This window comes from Muscardinus avellanarius, assembly GCF_963383645.1.
Source record: "Muscardinus avellanarius genome assembly, chromosome: 15".
NCBI classification, from domain to species: Eukaryota; Metazoa; Chordata; class Mammalia; order Rodentia; family Gliridae; genus Muscardinus; species Muscardinus avellanarius.
The window spans coordinates 58,389,803-58,415,288 of NC_137801.1; the positions used below are offsets into that span (position 1 = coordinate 58,389,803).

Consider the following 25,486-nt stretch of genomic DNA (forward strand, 5'->3'; position numbering starts at 1 on the left):
TTGTGGTAATTCACTGAGCAATATATTTATCACTTGTGCAATTTTCTGTATGTATGTTATGCTTCAATAAAAAGTATAAATACAAATTATCAAATTATTCAGATTATCATTGAGCTTTTCCTTTTGCAACTCTTGCTTTTAACTTCGTTGACAGCCACTATACGTGATATTTAAGTACTCTTAATATCTTAATATAATTTTGGTCTTTGGCTTATATTAAAGAACTGAGTAGAACATGAAAGAGGCTAGCTTCTTGCTAGTTACTGAATAGTATCTTTATTAGTAATCTGGGCCATAGGGCTTCACCGAAAAAAATATTTGCAAGAAATGAGACATAGGCTCAAAGAAAAAACACCAAGCCGGGTGTGGTGGCGCACGCTTGTAATCCCAGCTCTTGGGAGGCAGAGACAGGAGTATTGCGCAGGTTCGAAGCCAGCTGCGCTAGCATAAGAGACCCTGTTTCAAAAATATAAAATAGGTGTGGGAGTGTAGCCCGGAGGTAGAAGGGCTTCCAGGAACCTCAGTACCACCAAAAAAAAAAAAAAAAAAAAAAAAAAAAAAAAAAAAGAAAAGAAAAAAAAAAGGAAAGAAAAGAAACACCAAGACTTCTGGCTGATCAGAGGACACACAGAAGTCAAGCTGCATTTTGGTGAACGGTAGAGTTTCTTCATTTGTCTAAAAATTTGTGGTAATTTCCTTCATATCCCCTTCTACTCTTAGTATCTTTGAATATTTTTAAAAGGCAAATATGGCCTTCATTATACCTGATACCCTGGTGGAAAAAGCAGGGTACAAGAAAAATAAAGAAAATTCCCAGAAAACTGGCTATGAATTAGCCCTTTGCTGTATTTTCCTAAATGACTAATAGAGAGAGAGAGAGAGAGAGAGAGAGAGAGAGAGAGAGAAAGAGAAAGAGACAAAGAAATATGGAGGATATTTGCATGCTATCATATAAACATAATTCTTATTAATCTGAAATAATTTCATCATTCAGTTACAAGTTACTTCTTATTACAATATATATTGTACTACATCTTTGCTACTATGAATAATGTTGCCGTGAACACTGATGAACAATAATTGTTTAATGAGTAGCATTATCTTAATACCATCTCTTTTCCATACTCAATATGCCATTGGGAATGTAAATTAAGTATCTAAGTCCACTATGGTGATTTAGGGGAAAAATAAATTGCACCTACCTCGCAGTGTTATGGTAAGGATTAAATTAGTTTATGTCTATAATTTATCTGTTTGAACATAGTGAACATTCAATAAACATTATTATTTTGAAGAACATCATAGACTTTGTAACCATATATAGTGATAGGTCAAATCAAGTTATTCTTATCTAGTATTGTATTAAGAATATTCCTTATCAGGAGGGCATGGAGGCATATGCTTGTAATCCCACTACTTGGGAAGCTGAGACAGGAGGGAGAATCGAGGTTCATAGACAACCTCAGCTACTTAGTGAGGTCCTCACAACTTAGTGAGACCCTGTTTCAAATAAAGAATAAAAACTAGGGCTGGGATGTAGTTCAGAGGTAGAATGACCCTGGGTTCAATCCCCAGTACCACAAAAAAAAAAAATATTCTTTATCCATTAGAAATGGAGATTTGAAAGTGAAACATCTAAGTACCTTTAGGGTTCAATTTGAAACTCTCTACAGGTGTGAAGGAGAATGGAATTCTCTTTCTGGTAGATAATTGTCAGTATTGGTCTTCAGGTTTAAAGTTAACCTAGTGGGATAGCTTTGAGTCCCCCTTAATACCACCTTAAAATTGTATTCTATGGTGATGTCAGAGAGAAGCTGAGAGTTGGGCCATTTGGTGCAAAAAATTATCACAAAAATAAAGTATAAGATGGTCTACCAGTGGAAAGGCTTGAGACAATATTTTCAAATGCTTACAAAGTGGGAATCTTATTAAAGTGGGGGTGGTGTGTGTGTGTGTGTGTGTGTGTGTGTGTGTGTGTGTGTGTGTGTTTTACTGGGATTAAACACAAGGGGCAATCTACCTCTGAGCTACACCTCCAGTCATATTTTATTCTTTTTTGATTATGAAACAGGGAATCATTAAGTGGCTTGGGCTGGCCTCAAACCTGTGATTCTCCTGTCTCAAACTTTCAAGCACTAGGATTACAAGCATATGCCACCACACCTGGCAAAATTTCTTGTTTAGTGGGAATTCCACAGAGAAATGAATTATATTTAATCCTGAGAGTCTTTTGTGTAATTGAGAAATAAGAAATATTAGGAAGAATTGGAATTGTGATATTCAGTATCAATATTGCCAGATTTAGTGACATTAAATAAACTGAGTTCAGAAGAAGGAAGTTCATGCTGATATTTATTTATTTGGGGGTGGAACCCAGGGTCTTTTCTACCTCCAGGCTATACTCCCAGACATATATGTGTGTATGTATGTATGTGTGTGTGTGTATATATATATATATATATATATATATATATATATATATATATATATATATGTTTTGCTTTTTTTTTTTGGAAATAGGGTCTCACTAAGTTGCTGAGAGCTGAGGCTGGCTTCAAACCTGTGTGATCCTCCTGACTCAGCTTCCCAAGTGCCTGGATTACAAGCATGTGCCACCACACCCAGCTTGATGATATATTTCAAAATCTTACTCAGGTGTGGTAATACACACCAGTAATCCCAGTACTTGGGAGGCTGATACTGGAGGATTGTGGGTTCAAAGCCAGCCTCAGCAACTAAGCAAAACCTGTTTCCAAAAAAAAAAACCAAAAAAAAAAAAAAAAACTAGGGATAGAAAGATAACTTGGAGAGAGAATGTCCCTGTGTTCAATTCTTAGCACCACACACACAAAAACAAATATTTTATTTTTTATACTATAAAGTTAAAATGAACCTTTAGTTTCTATCAAAGGTTTAATTTATCTTCTTTGGAATACCACAAGGTAAGAAGACCTCAGCAGCTTCTGAACAAAACCCAGTCACTCATCAAACCTGAAATCTCATGTGAAATACTATTTCATATGGAATGGAATTCTTTGAAAATATGACTTATATGTGTATAAAGAAATTGTTATGTAAGTTTCTGTGTTGGCTCATAACAGCACTGGTGATAATAAATTCCCCCATAACCTTATGAAAAAAGTAACATCTTTTTACTTTTTGCCAAATGATGACTATAAATCACTGATTATCAATGATCACAATTCCAACTTGTTTATCAATATTGTGCTATTTGTCAAGGTCTTATAATTCTTTATCAAAAGACAGTTTACAAATAAAGTAATTCCCATTACAACCACCACCTGACCTACAGACATAAACAGAAATGATACTGAATACTGATTAAAATAAAAAGCGCTTTTTAGGAAGGCATTAATTCTCACCAGCTCCAGAGGTTACTGATTCTGCATCAATGTCACGAGCTCTTTTTCTTGCCACTTCAGCTAGTGCCAATTCACCCTTATCAAGGGCAAGATAATGGATGTCCTTTGGAAATAAAGCAAAATAAAAGATTAACCCAAAATGAATCTTGGAAAGTTACAAAGGAGACTTTAAAAAGAAGAAACTTACTGTTCAGACTACAAAATACACATAGCCAATGAATATTCTTTGTTTTTTAAATTTCTGCTTTATCCAGTACAAGCATTTTACAGGAGTATAGCAGAATTATTTTATTGTTATGTGCCTATATTAATATTTATTAATATTATTAATACTAATATAGTTATTTTGAGCTCATTTAATGAATAAATAGTAAATATTCAGTGCTGGGCGCTGTTCTAGAGTATACACATCAGTGAAAAGCCACATGTCAGCCGGGCGTGGTGGCACACACTTGTAATCCCAGCACTCAGGAGGCTGAGACAGGGGGATCGCGGTTCGCGGACAGCCTCAGCTACTTAGTGAGGCCCTCTGCAACTTAGTGAGACCCTGTTTCAAAATAAAGAATAAAAAATAAGGCAGGGGGTGTAGCTCAGAGGTCAAATGCCCCTGGGTTCCATCCCCAGACCTGCCCCCCCCCAAAAAAAAACAAGCCACATCTCAAAAAGGTTTAAGTTCAGGAGAGAGCTAGACTACTGTACACCAATAGTTAATTACATAAAAGTGTGATTGACTTTATGGCAGATATTTTCATAACTTGGAGCCAAAAAAGAGAAATTGATCTTTCCGTGATCTGAGTCTTAAAGAACTAAAGTAAAAGGGAAAAAGGAAAAAAGGCAAGAGAGAATGAATGACATTTGGTGCATTCTTATGCAAAGAAGCTTAAGACAACTAAGTTCTATCAGACAACAGAAGGTTTTTCAAATGGAAGGAGTGATGGATGGTAAGAGAAAACAGTGAAAAATAATACTGAACAAGCAACTAAGCTATTAAAAATGACTCGGAATTTACTTTGGCATGCAAATGATTGCTGGAATGAAAATTTTATTGTAAAAAAATGGAAAAAGCAATCAGAAAGATGCAAATCAAAACAACCCTGAGATTTCACCCGACTCCAACTAAAATGGCAGTCATTCAAAACACAAACAACAACAAATCCTGGCGAAGAGGTGGAGAAGTGGGAACTCTAAAACGTTGTTGGTGGGATTGCAAATTAGTGCAACCACTTTGGAAAATAGTATGGAGGATCCTCAGAAAAATGGGAATGAACCTACCATATGATCCAGCAATACCACTTCTGGGTATCTACCCAAAAGAATGGAAACCAAACTACCAAACTAAAGCAAGTGTATTAATATTGATAGCTGCACAATTCACCATTGCCAAATTATGGAACCAGCCAAGATGTCCATCAATAAATGAATGGATTACAAAAATGTGGGATATATACACAATGGAATTTTACTCAGCCATAAACACAATTATGTCATTTGCAGGGAAATATATGAAACTGGAGAACATTATGCTGAGATTAGTCAGTCACAAAAAGTAAGAAATCAGATGCTTTCCCTAATATGTGGAAGCTAAGGAGAAAAAGGGTCATAGGAGGAACTCCAGACTAAGGGGGAGAAACCGCAGATGAGCAAATAAGTAAGCCTAACTGGGGTATAAGGGGAAGAGGGAAGAGGGAAATTACCTAATGTACATGATGTACATTCACAAACATATAAAAGTCAATCACTGCCGGGCGTGGTGGCACACGCTTGTAATCCCAGCATTCGGGAGGCTGAGACCGGAGGATTGCGGTTCGCGGACAGCCTCAGCTACTTAGTGAGACCCTCTGCAACTCAGTGAGACCGGTTTCAAAATAAAAAATAAAAAACAGGGGCAGGTGCTATAGCTCAGAGGTCGAATTCCTCTGGGTTGCATCCCCAGGCCAGAAAAAAAAAAAGTCAATCACTAAGCCAAACATGAGGTAGGAGGGGGGATGGAATGGGGTGGGAATTGGAAAAGACTAAATGAGTGACGTGTGCATATATGCCCCTACCATCTTGTGCTCCATTAAGTCAGATGCTCCAAAAAGTCAGATGCTCTCCCTCGTATGAGGAAGCTAGGGAGACAAAAGGGATATAGGAGGGACTCTAGACAAAGAAGAAGAAACCTTAGGTGAGTAAAGAAGGCAACCGAACTGAGGGAGATGGAAGGGGGGAAAGAGGGAAGCGTCCGAAAGCAAAAGATAGACATTCACAAACATGTCAAAGTCAGTCACTGAGCTGAACTCAAGGAGGGAGGGTGGAGGAAATGAGGTAGGAATTGAGGAAGGCTGAGCGATGTGAGCATGTATCCCTCTACTATCCTGCACCTCATAATGACGTATAATTATAATGTACCAATAAAACATTAAATAAATAGTTGGAAGAACTGCACTTGCCCACTGTTACTAAGCTCTGAACGGCCTTGGAATTAGCTTTTACTGCAGACTTGAAAATGTTTCAGGCTGAAATTACAAGGCAAAATAGTACTTACATGTGAAACTTATACGTGAAACATACGTGAAAAAGTCATGAGAACTAACATTGTTTGAATTATAAGTAACATCAGGCCTGCACTGTCAAAAGTTTAAACAAGTGACATCTTCATTCCTACACAAATTCCTAGCAATATATTTCCTAATTTCAAAACACAGCAGTGTTTTAAAGACCTTTATGAATGTGCAAAGAAAAATTTCATATTCCAAAATTCATTTAACTGTGCAATTGAGGAACTTTAATTGGAAATGATTTGCAATGTAATGACATGCTAAAAGGCATTCTAGTCTTTTAGTTAATAGAATTCTAAAAGTGCCTTCCAATCTGTGAGTATGCTCAATTAAAAAACTATGTGCTGCTCATGGATATCAGTATTTGGCAGTACCTATGTTTGTGAAAAGACATTTGCAAAGATGAAATATGGAAAATAGCATTTATTAATAGGTCAGTATTAATAAATGAACATTTGTAATAGATTTGAAGGATAAGGAACAACATTATTTCTTCTAAAATAATTCTGTTCTTCACATTTGTAGACCTAGATTCCAAAAAATTATACTCAGTGTACTCAACTTTTATAATATTTAAAATTTTGTCAATAAGAATTTAGGAAAATCTCTTTTATCTTTTGTTATTAAGTACCTACATAATAATTTCAGTTTTGCTTCTTCGTCTATAAATCTGTATTTGTTCTTTGGTCTTTTCCAAAAGAAAGAGTTGCTGTACCCAGATTTTAACAATATATCATATATCAGAGTTTGAAATTTGCATGTACTTCTGGGATTATGTCCAGGATTGGTGACTACAGAATCATTTATTAACAATAAATAATTGGAAGGAATGTAAATGCACATTAGCTGAAATATTGTGGTTTTCTTCATTTACTTCAAGAGTGGCATGATGCTTTCATAACAGACCCTTGTATTCACTGAAGAAAACAGTAATTGTTTAAAAATATATACCACTGTATTCAATTTGATAATATTTAAGTTTCTGCATTTACATTCATAATTAAGAATACTCTGAGCTGTGCATGGTGGCACATGGTTGCGGTAATCCCAGTACCTGGGAGGCTGAGACAGGAGGATTGTAGGTTCATGGCCGGCCTCAGTAACTTAGTGAGGTCCTCTGTAACTTAGTGAGATCATGTTTCCAAGTAAAAAATAAAATAAAATAGGGCTGGGGGTGTAGCTAAGAGCTAGAAAGCCCCTGGGTTTGATCTCGAGTGCCCCCATAAGTGTACGTATACAACGCACATGCACACAGTGACCCAACCTGGACTGTTCTGGTCAAGTATCAATGTTATACTAGCCTTCTGAAATAAGTTAAGTGGTTTTCTCTGTTTCTTCTTCAGTGAAATTTGTATTTGATTCTTCAGTGAAAATAAGCAGAAAATATGTAATCACTGTTGGACATAAATTAACACCAGATTAAAATATAGATATAGATCTGCTTATGACTGGGAAGATGACACATTATAAAGACATCAATTCTGGCCCCAGCAATCTGTAAAGTTTAATAGAATTCCAAATCATACTCCCTTAAAGTTTCTAAATGGAACTTGACAAGTTAATTTTAAAATTCATGTCAAAACAAATGGTGAAGAAGATACAAAACTTACTCTATTTAATATTAAGACTACATAGCACTGGTGTATTGGGATATAGTATGAGTAGAGTTGTTTTAAATACTGGCTATAAGGTATGTTCTCCACAAATTATTTATGAAACTTTTTTTCATTCTCCATTAATTCTGTGATTTCTCTTTTTTATAGTTCTAATTGCTGCTACTAGACTAATATGAAGAAGGTAGGCCTTAACAGTTCTTAAACTGATATATGTCAATATGGCCCGAGCAAAATGCAGTAGACTGTGTTATCTCTATACTTCATGATCCTCAGTCTGACAGTTAGTGAATCTTTAGGAATTGGTACAAGACATTTCATTAAAGATTATTATAGCAATTGTAAATATACATGTGCACACAAAACTGCAGAGCCTAAACATAACAATTATTAATGGATCTGAGGGAAGAAAATTGGCTACTATACAATAATGGGTTTACATATAACTTTCAATACTAGACAAATCAACTAGAAATAAAATTAATAAGGAAACAATGAACCAAAAGAACAACTATAAAACAATTCATCCAATAGCAACAGAATAGACATTCTTAAGTGCACATGGAACATTCTCCAGGGCAGGTCATATGCTAGATTATAAGGACAATCTTAATAGATTTATGAAAACTGAAATAATATTAATATTTTTTTCTGACAATGGACACCAAGAATCACTAGCAAGAAGAACACTGTTCTTAAAGGAATCTTGAAAGAGGAAAATAGAAATATGTGGAAATTAAACAACATGCTCTTAAGCAAATAATGGGTCAAAGAAAAAAAGAGAACTTAAAGATATCTTGAAATGAATGAAAATGTAATCACAACATACCAAAGTTTACAGGATATTATAAAAGCAGTTCTGAAAGATGAAATTACAGAATAAACACGTACCTCAAGAATAGAAGAGGGGACTTCCGGGAAGATGGCAACCGAGAAAAGCGGGGCTTAAGAGCCCCGCTAACAACCAATCTCCATTACCACAAAATCAGCACCTTTCATAGCCAGAAAACACCATCACCAGAGAAATAAAAAAATCACCAGGCTCCAGAGAGAAAGCGGACTGAGAACAGAGCTCAGAGCCACAGAGGAGATACACCGGCCTCACGCCCGAGGACGCGGAAGCAGCGCCATACTTTCCGGCGGCAGTGGCGATTTCACCGGACGGCTACAGCAAGCCGAGGTGAGCCGCTGCGCAATAGCCAGGCGGGATTTCTCGGCGAAGGAACATCTAAAGCTCCCAGTGGCTGAGCTCAGCACACACTGCAGGGATTCAGAGTGGAAATCAAAACCAAGAAGAAATACGCCAGCCTCACGGCCGAGGGCATGGCAGCGGCACCATATTGCCACCGGCGGCGGCAGCAGCAAATTCACCAAGTCCAGTACGGCTACATCTGCGTACTCAAGAACAGTGAGTCAAATTGCGGGCCACAGAGGAGAAATCCCAGTACTGTACTCCCTGGGACTTGACCCAGTGGGGGAGTGGCGGTGGCAGAGATATCACACCATAGGAGAACGTGCAACCTGGCACCCCCCACAGTCTAAAGCAGCCTCTATCGACTCTCTGGGTCGGAGACTCTGTGATACAACCCAGTAAAGGAGTAGTGGGGTCTGAAATACTACTGACTCAAGATCCAGAACACCTTAAGTGAAGTCATAGTGACCCAAGGGAAGAACCCAGAGAAGGCACAAACTTCCGAAATCATGGGAAAGAGGAATAATACTAGAGCAATGAATGCCCACAACCCCACAACATCAGAACCCGATAAAACTGAAAATCAGAGATTTATAGAAGATCAAATTAGGAAAATAACTAGAAATAATAGAGGTTCTTCGAAAAGAACTCAGAGAGAGCCAAAAAGAGATAAAGGATGCAATTAATGAAGTAAAGGCCTCAATTCAAAGCACAAACAACCGATTAGACCACATGGAGGACAGAATCTCGCTCTTAGAAGATGATCATTCCAAAAATGAACGCATAGTTTCTAATCGAGGAAAAAATATCCGACAGGAGGAATCTGATATTGAAGAAATATGGGCCCATTTTAAGAGAGCTAACCTAAGAATAATTGGAATAGAGGAGGGAAAAGAAAGTGAAACCAAAGGGATCAACAATCTCTCCAAGGAAGTAATAGCAGAAAATTTTCCAAACATAGAGCAAGAGGTTGATACACAGGTCCAGGAAACTTATAGAACTCCCTTTAGACAGGATCGGAGAAGAGGATCCCCACGCCACATAATTGTCAAAATGACCAATGTGGAAGCCAAGCAACAAAAACAAAGGGCCAAGTGACATTCAGAGGCAAACCAATTAGAATCACTCCAGACTTTCCAAACCAAATCATGAGAGCCAGAAGGGCTTGGAGTAACATATTCCAAACTCTGAATGAAAACAACTTCCAGCCAAAAATTTCCTACCCAACAAAACTATCTATCCAATTAGATGGAGAAATAAGAAGCTTCGATGACAAACAGAAACTGAAGGAATTTATGTCTTCAAAACCAGCGCTAGAGAAAATACTCAAAGAGATTAACTACAAAGAAGAAATAGGTAACACACACCAGAACCAGAGAAATAAGATTTTCCATCCAACAGACAACTAAAATTGGTTAGCTGTGGAGATTCATTATTTATGTTAGTCTTTTACCTATCTCTAAATGGTATTGTTTGCCTTTATTGTTAATTTTTAGGATTTCTAGTTGGAATATTAATATACCTTCAGATATAGAATTTGGAAATATTTTATCCCATTCTATTAGTAACTGTTAACTCTGTTTACATTGTCTTTGGATATACAATATATTTTTTTTATTTTTTAGGGAATTTGTATACTCTTCTGTTGCCTGTGCCATTGAAATCATATCCAAGAAATCACTGCCAATTTCAATGTTGTGAGGTTTTATGACCCAGATTTTCTCCTAAAAGTTTATAGTCTTAAGATTTATATTTAGGTCTTTTATCTATTTTGAGTTAATATTTGTATATGGGATTAGGTAAGGGTCCAATTTTATTCTTTTCCATGTAATTATTATTTTTCAACAATATTTAGTTAAAAGATTATTATTTCCACTACCAAATGTTCGTGGAAACCTTGTAAAAAATAACTTGACAATATAGGGAAGAGTTTAGCTCTAGGCTTGTATTTAACTCCAATGGTTTATATATCTGCCTTTAGAACAGTACTACACTGTTTCAATTATTGTAGCTTTATATGGTTTGAAATCAGAAAATATATATCTTCTAGCTTTGTTCTTTTTCAAGATCGTTGTGGGTATCTAGAGTCCATATTCCATATTAGGATAGATTTTTTTTCTGAAAAATAAATATATAAATATATGATAGTTTCACCAAAAAAAAAAAAATAGAAAAAAAATATTCTCTGGTAAGAAAGAAAGTAAAAAGAAATATTGAAATGTTACCTTTAATTCATCAAAAGCTTGGTATCAGACAAATGAAACTGTTATGTGAGATTATCATTTTTAAGTTTGGATAAATTGCTATAATACTAGATGTCAACCACTAAGCCAAGCATGGGAGGGAGGGATGGGGAGAGAATGGAGAATGGGGTGGGTATCGGGTGGGGGCTGACTGGGCGATGTGTGCATGTATGTCTACAAAAGTGTGTATCCCACTATGATGTATGAATACAGCGCACCAATAAAAATAAAAAAATAAAACAAAAATAAAGAATATTAGAATAATATAAAGTAAATAACCTAATATTATCCTTCAAGGAACTAGAAAAAGAACAAAATAAGCCCAAATCCAGCAGAACAAAGTAAGTAACGAATACCAGCAGTAACAATAAAAAAGAAAATGTGGTGTATACACATGATGGAATTATACTTAGCCATAAGGAAGAATAAAGTTATATAATTTGCAGGAAAATGGATGGAACTAAAAAATATTATGCTAAATGAGATCAGCCAGTCTCAGAAACTGAAGTCATATGTTTTCTCTCACATGTGGAATCTAGAGAGAAGATAGTAAAAAAAAAAAAAAAAAAAGGAACTTCAGATAAATGATAATTGATGTGAGAAATAGTAAGACAGTGGAAGGGAGCTGAGGGAGGTGGAGGGAGTACAAAAGGAGCACAGAGGAAGGAAACGGTTCAAATAATATTATGTCCATATATGAAAGTGTTGTGTTTTAAATATATAATGTCCCTTGAAAGAGCTCATGTACTGATATTCAGAGGTGACATAATTAGATAATGAGGGTTCTAATCTCATCAGTGGTAACTGCATTGTAATAGACTTATAGGTTGGTAACCTCAGCCCGTGGAATGTGTCTGGAGGAGGTGAGTCAGTGGAGATGTGGCCTTCAGGACTGTGCATGTGTCCTTGAATGCCCTTTTCACTAGATTTTTTGCCTAGGGCCTCCATGATGTGAGAGCAGAGCCCTTGTCGTTCTCTCCCCCACCCTAAACTCCACTGACATAACCTGGACTGAAATGAACTGAACCTCCAAAATCTCCAGAACTGTGAGGACATAAATCTCCCTTCTTCTAAATCCTCTAAATGATGGAGGTCAGTTGTTTTGGATTACAACAGTGAGCATATTGACTGAAACAGAAGGTATTACTACTAATCTCATTACAGTGTAGAGGGAGGGAGGAGCGGGCAGGGGTGGGATGAAGAAGGAAATACACCAAACCATGTGTATGTGTGTGTTTTATCACTGTGAACCTCACTATGATGTATAATTACAATGTAGCAATAAAATATAAAAATTAAAACAATTCTTCTAACATATTATTTATATATGTATTTATATTGCTATGGAGTAATACCCAAGATGTATTAAGTTAAAAATTAGAATTTTTACTTGGCGTCGTGGCACAGGTTTGTGGCCAGCCTCGGATACTTAGTGAGGCCCTCTGAAATTTAGTGAGACCGTTTCAAAATAATAAATAAAAATAGGGTTGTGGGTGTAACTCAGAGGTACATTGCCCTGTGTTCAATCCCCAGTTTTGCAAAAAAAAAAAAAAAAAAAAGAAAGAAAGAAAGAAAAAAAAAAGAGCGCCGGGCGTGGTGGCGCATGCCTGTAATCCCTGCGCTTGGGAGGCCGAGACAGGAGGATTGTGCAGGTTCGAAGCCAGCCACGCTGGCTTAAGAGACCCTGTTTCCAAATAAAAATATAAAAAAATAGGTCTGGGAGTGTAGCCCGGAGGTAGAAGGGCTTCCAGGAACCCCAGTACCAGAAAAAAAAAGAAATTAAAAAATAAAATGTTTGTATGGCATACCTTTACTCTTAGGACTTAGGAAGTCAAGACCGGAGGTTCACAGGTTTAAGACGAACATGGTAACTTAGTGAAACCATGAGTCACAATAAAAATAAAAATGCCGGGAGTAGAACGTCCCTGAGTTCTACACACAATTTAATTTCCAGTGTACTTAATATTCTATAACTTATCTTAAAACAGATACACAAAGATCCATGTATATATAATATATATAATATACATGTAATATTTAGTTATATTTTCTATAAATGAAGGATTGACTAAAAGTACATAGAAGTGATAACCTAAAGGGAAGGAAAGGAACATGTGAAAAAATAATCATAGATCAAAACTATGAATGTACCTTTCTTAAGATGCAATTTCAGAATCATGTACATGGCTTCCACAGTTATAAAATACACTTAAATGAAAGTAAGTGGTAGATAGAAATCAAAATCAAAATGAAATAAATGGACTTAAGAGGAATATTAGTTCACGTCATTTTAAAATACTGCTATAATTTATCCTTTATAGGATACATCAAAAACAGATGATATAAAAATAACTTTCTATTATACTAGAGGGAATGTTTGTAGAATTATTCTCAAGCAATTTTCTAATGCTATGGTTAGAAGATGGTTTGTCTTCTCTGAAACTCATGTCAAAATTTAATCTCCATTATGAGATATAAAGATCATGGAAACCTAATCTAGCTACAATATTTAGAAGTAGGCCTTTGAGAAAGTTACAACCAGATATGGTTATCAGGGTGCGGCCCCATGCTTGAATATTGGTAGCTTTACAAGTAAAGGAGAGAGACCAGAAGTCAGACAGACAGACAGACAGACAGACAGACACACACACACACACACACCTTTTCTTTAGCCATATCATGCCTACACTGCCTTGGGAGTCTGCTAGCAAAAAGGTATTACCATTTTGGGGTATACATCCCTTCAATGTTGGACCCTAACTATGAGTCAAACTAAACTTCTTTTCTTTATGATGTACCCACTCTGTGGTACTGTGTTATTAGCAATAAAAAACAGACAGACAGAAGTCATCAAAATCCAGTCCAAGACTGGTTTTTGTAACAGTTTTATTATCCCACAGCCAATATTAATTTATTTACACATTACCTATAACTGCTTTGAAGATAAAATAGCAGGGTTGTGAAAGAAACTATAAAGGCCTGTCTCATAATAAAATTGAAAAGGGTTTGGGATGTAGCTCAATAGAAGTACACTTACCCAACATTCCCAAGGCCCTGGGTTTGATCCCCAGCACCCCAACAAACAAACAAAACCCAATAACCACATTTTACAGCATGTGTATTACCTACAGAAGTAGAATGAGTAACAACACAGAAGATAGAAGGAATAAATATATATACTGTTGTCGTTTTATACTATATAATCAAGCAACATTATTTAAATGAAGACAGTAATAGAGATGCATGTTGCTGCTGGGTGTGGTGGTGCACACTTGTAATCCCAGTACTTGAAAGGCTGAGACAGGAAGCTTGCAGGTTTGTGACTAGCCTCAGAAGCTTAATGAGGCCCCAGCCTACCTCAGCAACTTAGTACATCCCTCTGCAACTTAGTGAGACCCCTTGTCAAAATAAAGAATAAACATAGGGCTGGGGGTGAAGGTAGGAGGTAGGATTCCTCAGGGCTCAATCCCCAGCACCACACACAAATAAAACAATGAGATATATAGCTAGTAACTTAAGATAGGAAACGAACTAGAACCAAAAAAGCCCTCAACTGATTCACAAGAAGCACGAGAAGAGGAAAACAGACAAAGAGATGTGATGAAAGATAACAGAGTCTAACTAAATAGAGGAAAATGATGGGTCAGAGGAACACAGCCTATTGTAGCTCATTGAAAGTGAATCATGGAAGGATTTCTACTATCACATACTGAGACACCATATCCTTTTAAAAAAGCACTAAAGGTTGTAGTTAACATCCTGATTATAAGAATCAAATGCTCTGAGGCAGTGTGTGTGTGTGTGTGTGTGTGTGTGTGTGTGTGTGTGTGTCTTGTGTGTATCTCCCCACTCCAGAATTCATTATAAAAGGAAATCTGGTGAAAGGAACCTCAGACAAAGATGAATTGTAAAACACTAAAACAGGTGCAAATCTAAGAACCCTGAAATCTTGTGAAAAAAGACAAAGACCATAATAATCATGACCTCATAACAATGAAATTTGCTAATACAGATGTATGAAAAACACCAGAAAGAGAATTCAAAACATTGATTAAAATGATAAAAGATATAAAGAAGGATCAAAGGAATAAACTCAGGGTATACTGGTTATGAAATAATGTTTCAATAAAGAAACTGAAACTCTAAAAAATATACCAAACAAATCCTGTATGAAAAGACAAAAAATCAAATTCAATAGAAAGTTTCATCAATAGACTAGACCCCATGGAAAACAAAATCTCAGGCATAGAATATAGTGTATATGAACTTGAACACTCAGTAAATAATAAAGAAAAGATAATAAGAGACCATGATCAGCCATTATCAGAACATTCAAGAAATCTGGAGAAAATATCAAGAGACCAAGCCTAAAAGTAATTGGCATTTAGGAAGTATAAACCAAAGGCATAAATAGCCTCAATAGATAAATAATGTCGGAGAATTTTCAGAACTTAGAAAATGTGATGAACATTCATAAACTCAGAACTCTAAATAGACAAGAATAAAAAGAGAAGAAAGAATATACAAAGAAATTTAAAAACTCCAGAGCCAGAGAACAGATAAATTCCATTAGAAGAGTGGCTAAGTAAAGGAGAACTAAAATTGTACCAAACCAAAGACATAATTCAAGAGGACAGGCAATAGCAAACATCTTTCTATAATGCCACTAAATGTAAATGGTTCCAAATCCCCTATTAAGAGATATAGATGGACAAAGTGTATTAAAAATGGAAACTTAACTATAAGGTTGCTTGCAAGAAATTCACCTTATAGGCAAAGATCGCTAAAGGTGAAAAAATGGAAAAAAACTTTTCATGCAAATGTAGACCAAAAAAAAAAAAAAAAAAAAAGCAGGCATGGCTACTCTTAGAGCCAACAAAGTGGACTTCAAGCCAAAATGTATCAGAAGGCACAAAGAAAGACACTGTTTTACTGATAAAGGGAACAATTTGACAAAAAGATATAATGATAGTATACATTTACATTCCAAACATTGGCACACCTACTTACATAAAACCAACACTACTTGATATTAAGACTCAAATTCCCCCCAATACAATAATACGGGCAGACTTCAACATAATTCTCTCAATATCAGGTAGGTCATGTAAGCAAAAGATCAATAAAGACTCTTCAGACCTAAAGAATACTATAAATCAAATGGACCTAACAGATATTTACAAAATATTTCATCAAATAACAGCTGAATTCACATTCTTTTAGTTACTCATGGAATGTTCTACAAAGCAGACCATATTCTAGGCCATAAAGTATTAGCAAAACCAAAAACTGATAAAATTCCTTGCATCTTTAGATTGTAATAGGCTGAAATTGGAGATTATAGCAAAAAGATCCAAAGTAATTTCATAAATACATGAATATTTAAATATATATATATATATATATATATATATATATATATATATATATATATATATATATTTTAAAGTACTAGGGACTGAACCCCCAAGGGCATTCTACCTCTGAACCATTTTTCAAGCCATATTTAATTTTTTATTTTGAAATAGGTATCACTAAGTTGCTGAAGTTAAACTGAAACCTATAATCCTCCTAATCTTAGATGCTCAAGTAATGGGATTACAGGTGTGTGCCACCAGACCTGGTAAACAATATACTTTTGAATGAGGAGTAAATCACAGAAGAAATTAGGAGGAGAAATTTATAATTTCCTAGACTCAAATTAAAAGAGACAAAACTTTTGAATGAGGAGTAAATCACAGAAGAAATTAGGAGGAGAAATTTAGAATGTACTAGAATCAAATTAAAAGAGACAAAACTTACTAGAATATCAGGGACACAGTGAAAGTGGCTTTCAGAGGAAACTTTACAGCATTAAGTGCTCATATTAAAATGTAAACAGACAAACAGAAAGATTTCAAATAAACAATTTAATAACTCAAGGCCCTAGAAAAACAAGAAGAAACTAATCTAGATGTAACAAAAGGGAGGAAATAATAAAATCAGAGCTGAAATTAATGAAACAGAATAAAAATCAATACAAAAGATCAATGAACCAAAAAAGTTGGTATTTTGAAAAGACCTCTGCAATGAAAACTGTAAAACACCGAGGAAAGATATTGAAGATCTCAGATGATGAAAATATCTTCATGTGCTTCAGTTCTCCTATGTCAAAATGGCCATCCCACCAGAAGAAATTTACAGATTTCATACAATCCCTACCAAACTTACCAGTGTCATTCTTAAAAATACAAGAAGCTGGGCATAGTGGCACATGTTGTGTAATCCCTGCGCTTGGGAGGCAGAGACAGGAGGACTGCGCAGGTTCGAAGCCAGCCTCGCTGGCTAAAGAGACCCTGTTTCCAAATAAAAATATAAAATAGGTCTGGGCATGTAGCCCAGAGGTAGAAGGGTTCCATCTCTAGTACCACCAAAAAAAAAAAAAAAAAAAAAAAAAAGGTTCTGAAATTCAAATGGAAGAATGAAAGACCTAGAATAGCCAAAGCAATTTTGAGCATTAAGAACCATGTAGGCATCATCATCACACTTCCTGATTTCAAATTATACTACAGAGCTATAGTAAGAAAAACAGCATGGTAGTAGTATAAGCAGATTCATAGACCAATGGAATAGAAGATACACACACTCAAATTTGGAGATTTAGCTATAGGCAGTGGCGTACACCTCTAATTCCAGTATGTGGGAGGCTGAGATAGAGAAATTGCAGGTTTGAGGCCAGCCCCAGAAACTTAGTGAGACTCTGTTTTAAAAAGTAATGATAATAACTGGGCATGGTGGCGCACGCTTGTAATCCCCGCACTTGGGAGGCAGAGACAGGAGGATCTCACAGGTTTGAAGCCAGCCGCGCTGGCTTAAGAGACCCTGTTTCCAAATTAAAAAATATATATATATAAAAGGTTTGGAAGTGTAGCCCGGAGAAGGGTTTCCAGGAACCCCAGTACCACACACACACACTCACAAAAAGTAATGATAATAATAAAAAGAGCTGAAAGTGTAGCGTGGAGGTAGAATGCTCCTGGATTCCATCCCACAAAAGAGAAAAATGCTGAATGTAGTTCAGAGGTAGAATACTCCTAGGGTCAATTCTCAAAACACCCTCTACCCCTGCAAAAGCTGGAGATTTAAATATTCCTTTCTGAGTAATTAACAGAACAACATAAAGTAAACATTTTATTTTGAGATAGGGTCTTACTATGTTCCCACACACTGGTTTTGAACCTTCGATACTCCTGTCCCAGCCTCCCCAGTACTGGGATCACAGGCATGCACTAAAATGCCAGGCTCAGGAAATTTCTAGCTTCATGTGCTCATCAAACAGTAGAGGAGTGCCGGGTATGGTGGCGCACACTTGTAATCCCTGCGCTTGGGAGGTGGAGACAGGAGGATCACTCAGGTTGGAAGCCAGCCGCGCTGGTTTAAGAGGCCCTGTTTCCAAATAAAAAATATAAAAATAGGTCTGGGAGTGTAGCCCAGATGTAGAAGGGTTTCCAGGAACCCCAGTACCACACACACACACACACACACACACACACACACACACACACAGTAGGGAAAACCCGGGCATGGTACAACCAAAAAATAAAAAAAAAATAAAAAATAGAGAAAAATATAAATTGACGATATAAATTTTTACATTACAAATTAAAAACATATTAAACCGAAAATAAGTAGAAAAAACAAAGACTAACATGGAAATTGATGGAATAAAGCAGAGGTGTGAGCACAATAATCTAAAGTTCCAAATCTGCCGATTAACCGTCTTCATATGGGCCGGGAGCTTAGAACCTTTAAATGGTTGGAAATTTTTCAAAAGAAGACTATAAATAAAAATGGTATGAAATTCAATTTCTAGTGCATAAAGTCAATACTGGAACACAGCCATGTCATTCATTCACATATCCTGTGGCTGCTTTCATGCTGCAAAGCAGAATTGAGTCATTATAACACTGACCATGAACCATATCGCCTGTAGAGTTTAAAATACTTTTTTTTTTGCAGTATTAAGGATTGAACACAGGATCTTATGCATACTAGGCAAGTACTGTACCACTGAGCTACATCCTCAGCCTTTTTTACTTTTGAGATGAGGTTTTCCTAAGTTGCCAAGAGTGGTCTTGAATTGTGATTCTCCTGCCTTAGCCTTCCAAGTAGATGGAATAACCGGTATGTGCCACCATGTCCAACACTATCTGGCTTTTTACAGAAAAATTTTTTGCTAACCCGTGAAATAGTAAACAGAAGACAATAAGTAGAGAAAAATTAATAAAACACAAAATCAACAACTTTAAAACACTAGTATAGTTGATCAACTATATTATCTACTGATAAGGAAAAAAGGAGAAAATAAAATTTACCAATATCAGGAATAAAAGAGGGGACATAGATATAGATCCTCCATGAATTGATAATAAAAGAATATTAGGAACAATTTTGTGACAATATATTTGACAAAGTAAATGAATTGAGAAAATTACTTGAAAGACAGATTACTAAAACTGATTTCAGAAGAAATAGAAAAGTTAAATGGCTATATGTCAATTTTGGAAATTTTAATTTAAAATAGAAAACCTCACAAAGCACATTTCATGGTCAGATGGCTTCTATGATGAGTTCTATCAAAATTTATAGAAGAGACAGATCTAGTTTCCTGGAAGAAGAGGATGGAAAGTGATCAGTTTCTTAGCTGGTCAGGAAGAAGAAGAAGAGAAGGGAAAGTAGAGGGAGAAGGAGGGGCACTTAACAATGCAATTTATATAACCAGTGTTACAATGATGCCCAACTAGAAAAAGACATAAAAATGCTGGTATTACTCATGAACATAAACAATGCAAGAACATACATCATGACCAAGAGGGTTTTATCACAGGAATCCAAGCTTAACTGTTGGAAAAATATCAGTGTAAATTGCCATATTAGCAAAATAAAGGAGAAAAGTGACATGAAGAAAAAGCATTTTACATATTTTATACCCACTGATTAGGAGTTTTATTTATTTTTTATTTTTTTATTTTTTTGTGGGTCTGGGGATAGAACCCAGGGGCATTCTAACTCCAAGCTACACCCCCTGCCCAATTTTTTATTCTTTATTTTGAAACTGGGTCTCACTGAATTAATTGCAAAGGGCCTCACTAAGTAGCTGAGGCTGTCCGTGAATTGTGATCTTCCAGTTTCAGCCTCCCAAATGCTGGGATTACAAGCGTGCACCACCACGCCTGGCTGATTAGGAGTTTTAAACACACTAGGAATAGAAGGAGCCTTCCTCAAACTGATGAGAATCTATATTAACCAACTAGAGCTGACACCAAACTTAGTAGTAAAAGAATGAATGGTTTTCCACTAAAGATCGGAAAAAAAGTCAAGGACAGTCACTCTTTTCTTTCTTTTTTAATTGGTATGTTGTACTCACACATCTTGATGAAGTTCAGGGTGACAGCATACATGTACACAATACTCATTTAGCCCTCCCCTGTTCCCACCCTATTCCCTTCCCCTCCTGGCACCTCATGTTCAGCGCAGTGACTGACTTTGACAAGTTTGAGTATGTACATTATGTCCTCTGCGGTGTTTCCCTCTTCCCCACTCCCAGCTCCCCCAGTCAGTTCGCCTTCTTTACTCATCTAAGGTTTTCCCTCTTTTTTATGCAGTCCCTCTATGTCTTATTTTCTCTCTAGCTTCTGTATATTAGAACATTTGATTTTTCATTTTTGTGACTATCTCACTTAGTATAATGTTCTCCAATTCTATCCACTTCCCTGCAAATGACATAATTTTGTTCTTCTTTATGTCTGCGTAAAATTCCATTGTACACATATCCCATAGTTCTGTAATCCTTTCATTTTTTGATGGACATCTCGGCTGGTTGCATAGTTTGGAAATTGTGAATTGTGCTGATATAAACATAGATATGCATGCATTACAGAATGAGAGATTTTTGGCAACTTCATCTCTGATAGAGAATTAATATCTAGAGCATACAGAGAACTCAAGAAACTCACTGCCTAAAAAAACCAAAAAACCCAATCAAGAAATGGGTAAGTGAACTAAATAGACATCACAAAAAATAAAAATGGCCAATAAATGTATGAAAAATTTTCAGTATCATTAATAATCAGAGACATACAAATAAAAACTACCCTGAGATTTCATCTAACCTCAATTAGAATGGCAATCATTAAAAATACAAAAAATGCTGGAAAAGATGTAGATAAATAGGAACTCTTATACATTGTTGGTAGGACTGTACATTACTGCAGCTACTTTGGAAAATAGTGTGGAGGATCTTCAGAAGAACAGGAATAAAACTACATATGACCCAGCTGTACTACCCCTGGGTATCTATACAAAAGGACAGTCACTCTTGCCAATTCTATTTAACATTTACCAAAAGTCCTAGTCACTGCAATAAAGGGGAGGTGTTGTGCAGTACATGTGAGGATAAGACCGGAGGCTAGTAGGTTTGAGGCCAGTGTGTGTGAAGATAGTAAGACCTGTCTCAGAATAAAATAAAAGCTGGGGATGTAGCTCAGATGTAGAGAGCCCATGGGTTCAGTCCACAGCACACACACACAAAGGTTGGAGAATTACACGGCCTGCTATCAGACTCATAATAATCAGTGATACTTGCAAAAGTAACAACTAGCATTTCTAAAATTCAGCTCTATCACTTGGAGCATGATAATATCTTTTGTTCTAGAGAGCTGTCCTGTGCATTGTAGGATGTTTAGCAATATCTTTGGCTTATATCCATTACATGCTAGTGGCACTGTAGTGGTGACAACTAAAAATGTCTCCAGACATTGCCCAATGACCCCCCTTGAAGAAGAGAGTGTAAAATCAGAAGACTGCTAGTATGAACATATAAATCAATTAAATAAGTAGAGAGATTGGAAATAGTCCCACACAAATGCCAAACTGGTTTCCAAGAGGTAAAAAAGCAACTCTGTAAGAAAAGGAATATTTTAAAACAACTGGACATCCATAGGCAAAACAATAAAAAACAAAACAAAATCTCAATCTGTATCTTTTCCTACATTTAAAAATTATCTGGCAAAACAGATCATATGCCTAAATACAGGACCCAAGTTTAAATAAATTGCAACCTTGTGCAGTAAGGCAAAAACAGAGCTGACTGAAATGGGCAAATACTATGTAATTACAATGAAATGAAATTCTAGAAAATTTACTCTATAGTGGCAAAAATCAGTTTATTTGATTTCCAAGACTGGGGGCGGGTGACTTGAAAAAGGACTTTTTGGAGCATTGGAAATGCTCCTTACTTCATTCTAATGGTTATTATATGACTATATGCCTATGTCAAACACCATTACACTGTACATTTAAAATTGGGGAATATTACCCCTCAATATTAAAATGATGTAAAATGACATTTCCAATACATGAAAATATTTTAACTATTTTAAAATTATTATTTAAATAATAATACTAAAATAGTCTAACTGACAATTCTTGTAGAATGCTAAGAAAACAACTTTTTTTTGTTGGAACCCAGGGATGGAACCCAGGGGCATTCTACTTTCAAGTTATATCCCCAGCTTGCTCGCGCTCACGCGCTCGCTCTCTCTCTCTCTCTCTCTCTCTCTCTCTCTCTCTCTCTCTCCATATATATATATATATATATATATATATATATATATATATATATATATTTTTTTTTTTTTTTTTTTTTTTGGTGGTACTGGGGTTCCTGGAAGCCCTTCTATATCCGGGCTACACTCCCAGACCTACTTTTTTTTAATTTTTGGAAACAGGATCTCTTAAGCCGGCGTGGCTGGCTTCAAACCTACGCGATCCTCCTGTCTCCGCCTCCCAAGCGTGGGGATTACAAGCGTGTACCACCATGCCCGGCTATCCCCAGCTCTATATTTTATTCTTTATTTTGAAACAGTCTCACTGTGTTACAAAGGGCCTAAGTAGCTGAGGCTGTCTACGAACCATGATCTTCCTGTCTCAGCCTCACAGATGCTGGGATTACAAGCATGCGCCAACACGTCTGGCTGGAAAAAACCCCTTTTTTGTTATTTGGTAAATAAATTTAAAATATCAAACACTTACCCTCTCCTTTTTACATGAATTGAATGTTAAGTAACATAAGCATGGAGGGAATCCCCCCCCCCCCAGAATTCCAAGCAACAAATGAAGAAAGAATGATAGAATGTCATTGCTCTGATAGATGAATTACTGATAGAATACCAATAACCCTAATAAAATTATGACTCATAGATTTCTATTGAAACAATCATCTGGAAAGCTTAGGATAATCTTATGATGATAATAATCTTAGGTTGATAAGACCTGAACCCAATGATCAACCTTAATATCACAAAAAAAATCTAAAATTATTTGAATCTTAAGAGGTACACAACAATATCTATGAAATATCTTTGCCAGAAAGAAGCAATAATTTGTTTATAGACACGTGTGCATGTAAATACACAGAAATCGCTGCTTTGAAGAATATACAGTAGATTGAGAAAGGTGTTGAGAACTTCAAAGAGAAGGCAATTGGCACAGATCAGAATATGGGAAACTCTTGAGAAAAAAGGGCTATTTCCTCAAAAGAGGAAATGCAAAGCAAGCCAGAAAAAGAGGCAGCAGGAACTCCGATTAAAACGGACACATGAGAGAAGTCCACCTGACACAGGGGTCTTGCTAGGTTGATGGGACCCTATTTCAAGATAAAAGTAAAATAGGAAATTGGGCTGAAGATGGCAGGTGACAGATGCTCAGCCCTATGATCTGTATGAAAACCCACCGAAGGAAGTCTCCCTTAGCCCAACAAATTTGTTCATTAACAAAGGTAAGCAAGCAAACAACTTCTCACCCAACAACCAAGCTAACAGTCCCTGATTCATAGGAAGCGCCGGCATGGATGTGCTGAGCAGTTATCAGGGAAGGGGCAGGCTGCCCCAGGCTCTTGGCTACAGAGACAGCTGCAGGACTATTTCCCAGCTTGTAATTAGGGATACTGGCACCCACAATCACAGCCGAGTGTGGTCTAAACAGAGTCAGACCCAGGGGTGCAGACAAGAGCAGAGAAAATGGCCCAAGCTCCCCTCCCCCAAGCCAACACCAGGAACCCCACCATGGCCCAGGCAACTGGGAGGTGACTGCATTTCCTGGGCCAATGCCCTATAGCCCACCTGGTCCATAAAAGTGAGGAGGGGGCATAGGCGTCCTTTCCTGGACAAGCCTGCAGGAGCAGAGGTCAGTGATGACCAGGGCAGATCCCTGCCCTTTCCCACAGGTCTAGTCCAGAAGAAATACTGGAACAGGGAGCCATCTGGGCAGAAAGCTCCTCTGCCTTTGGGTGGTGAACAGGGAGATTTCTCTCATGTCTGTTTTAATTGGAGTTCCTGCTACTTCTTTTTCTGGCTTGCTTTGCATTTTCTCTTTTGAGGAAATATCCCTTCTTCCTGAAGAGTTTCCCACATTCTGATCTATGCCAAGTTCCCCTCTCCTTGCTGTGGCCCCAGCACCCATGCTTCAGAGCCAAGCCTGAGACCCTTCCCTCCTAATGACCCAGCACCAGTGTTCATCTGCCTATAGCAGTACTGAGCAGAGTCCCCCTCCACCCAGCTGCACAGCTCTGAACACAGCCCATGCAGGCCAGAGCTCAGACTGCAGGGGGAGCAGATATCCATGGGCATCACCATCCACACAGCCTAGCCACAGCTGCGAAGTCAGTGTCAACAGGCTGGCTTAGACCAGCTGCCCACCTCCCAAGGATAAACATTGGCAGGACCCCAGACCCAGGGGTTCCATCAACCAAGAACTGGTGGCAGGCTGTCCTTGTCAATGGTATGGCTTCCCTATAGACCTAGTGGCAGTGGCACAAGGGTACTAAGCTAGGTTTCAGAGACTGAGGACCACTGGACCACTTAGACCTACTCCTACACATGCATGGTCTGTGCAGTCAGGATAGTTTCTACAGGTTCTTGCCCTAGCATTCTCCTCTTGGACATAACAAAGGGCGTGCAGAACTCTTAAGCACAGTCCCCAAGGTGCTCTTAAGCCAGCAACCAGAATCACAGAGGTTACAGATAGGGAGAGGATCGTTTCCCTCTCCCACCCAATATAACTTCACAACTACCTGGAGCAAGGAAGAACACACAAACTGAATCAGAAAGGAGCTGAGAAGCAGGGTGTAGTGGCCATGCTTGTAATCCCAGTACTTGGGAGGCTGAGACAGGAGGATCACAGGTTCACAGCCAGCCTCAGCTACTTAGTGAGACCCTGTTTCAAAATGAAGGATAAATCTGGGAGTGATGGCACATGCTTGTAATCCCCGCCCTTGGGAGGCGGTGACAGGAGGATTGCGCAGGCTGAAGCCAGCCGTGCTGGTTTAAGAGACCCTGTTTAAAAAAAAAAAAATAGGTCTGGGAGTGTAGACCGAAGGTAGAAGGGTTCCCAGGAACCCCAGTATCACCAAAAAAAAAAAAAAAAAAGGATAAAAAACAGGACTGGGAGTATAGCACAGAGGTAGAATGTCCTTAGGTTC

The 25,486-nt window shown here is 37.2% G+C and overlaps 1 protein-coding gene across 1 annotated transcript in view; it reads right to left on the reverse strand.

The window, feature by feature from the left end:
* Positions 1 to 25,486, reverse strand: part of WDPCP (WD repeat containing planar cell polarity effector) — a gene marked incomplete at its 3' end in the record, with an annotated part of 308,777 nt that overhangs the window by 139,562 nt on the left and 143,729 nt on the right. The window contains exon 13 of the mRNA XM_080711300.1: positions 3,384 to 3,486. Coding sequence (XP_080567426.1) covers positions 3,384 to 3,486 — 103 coding nt within the window. The remainder of the gene's footprint in view (positions 1 to 3,383; positions 3,487 to 25,486) is intronic.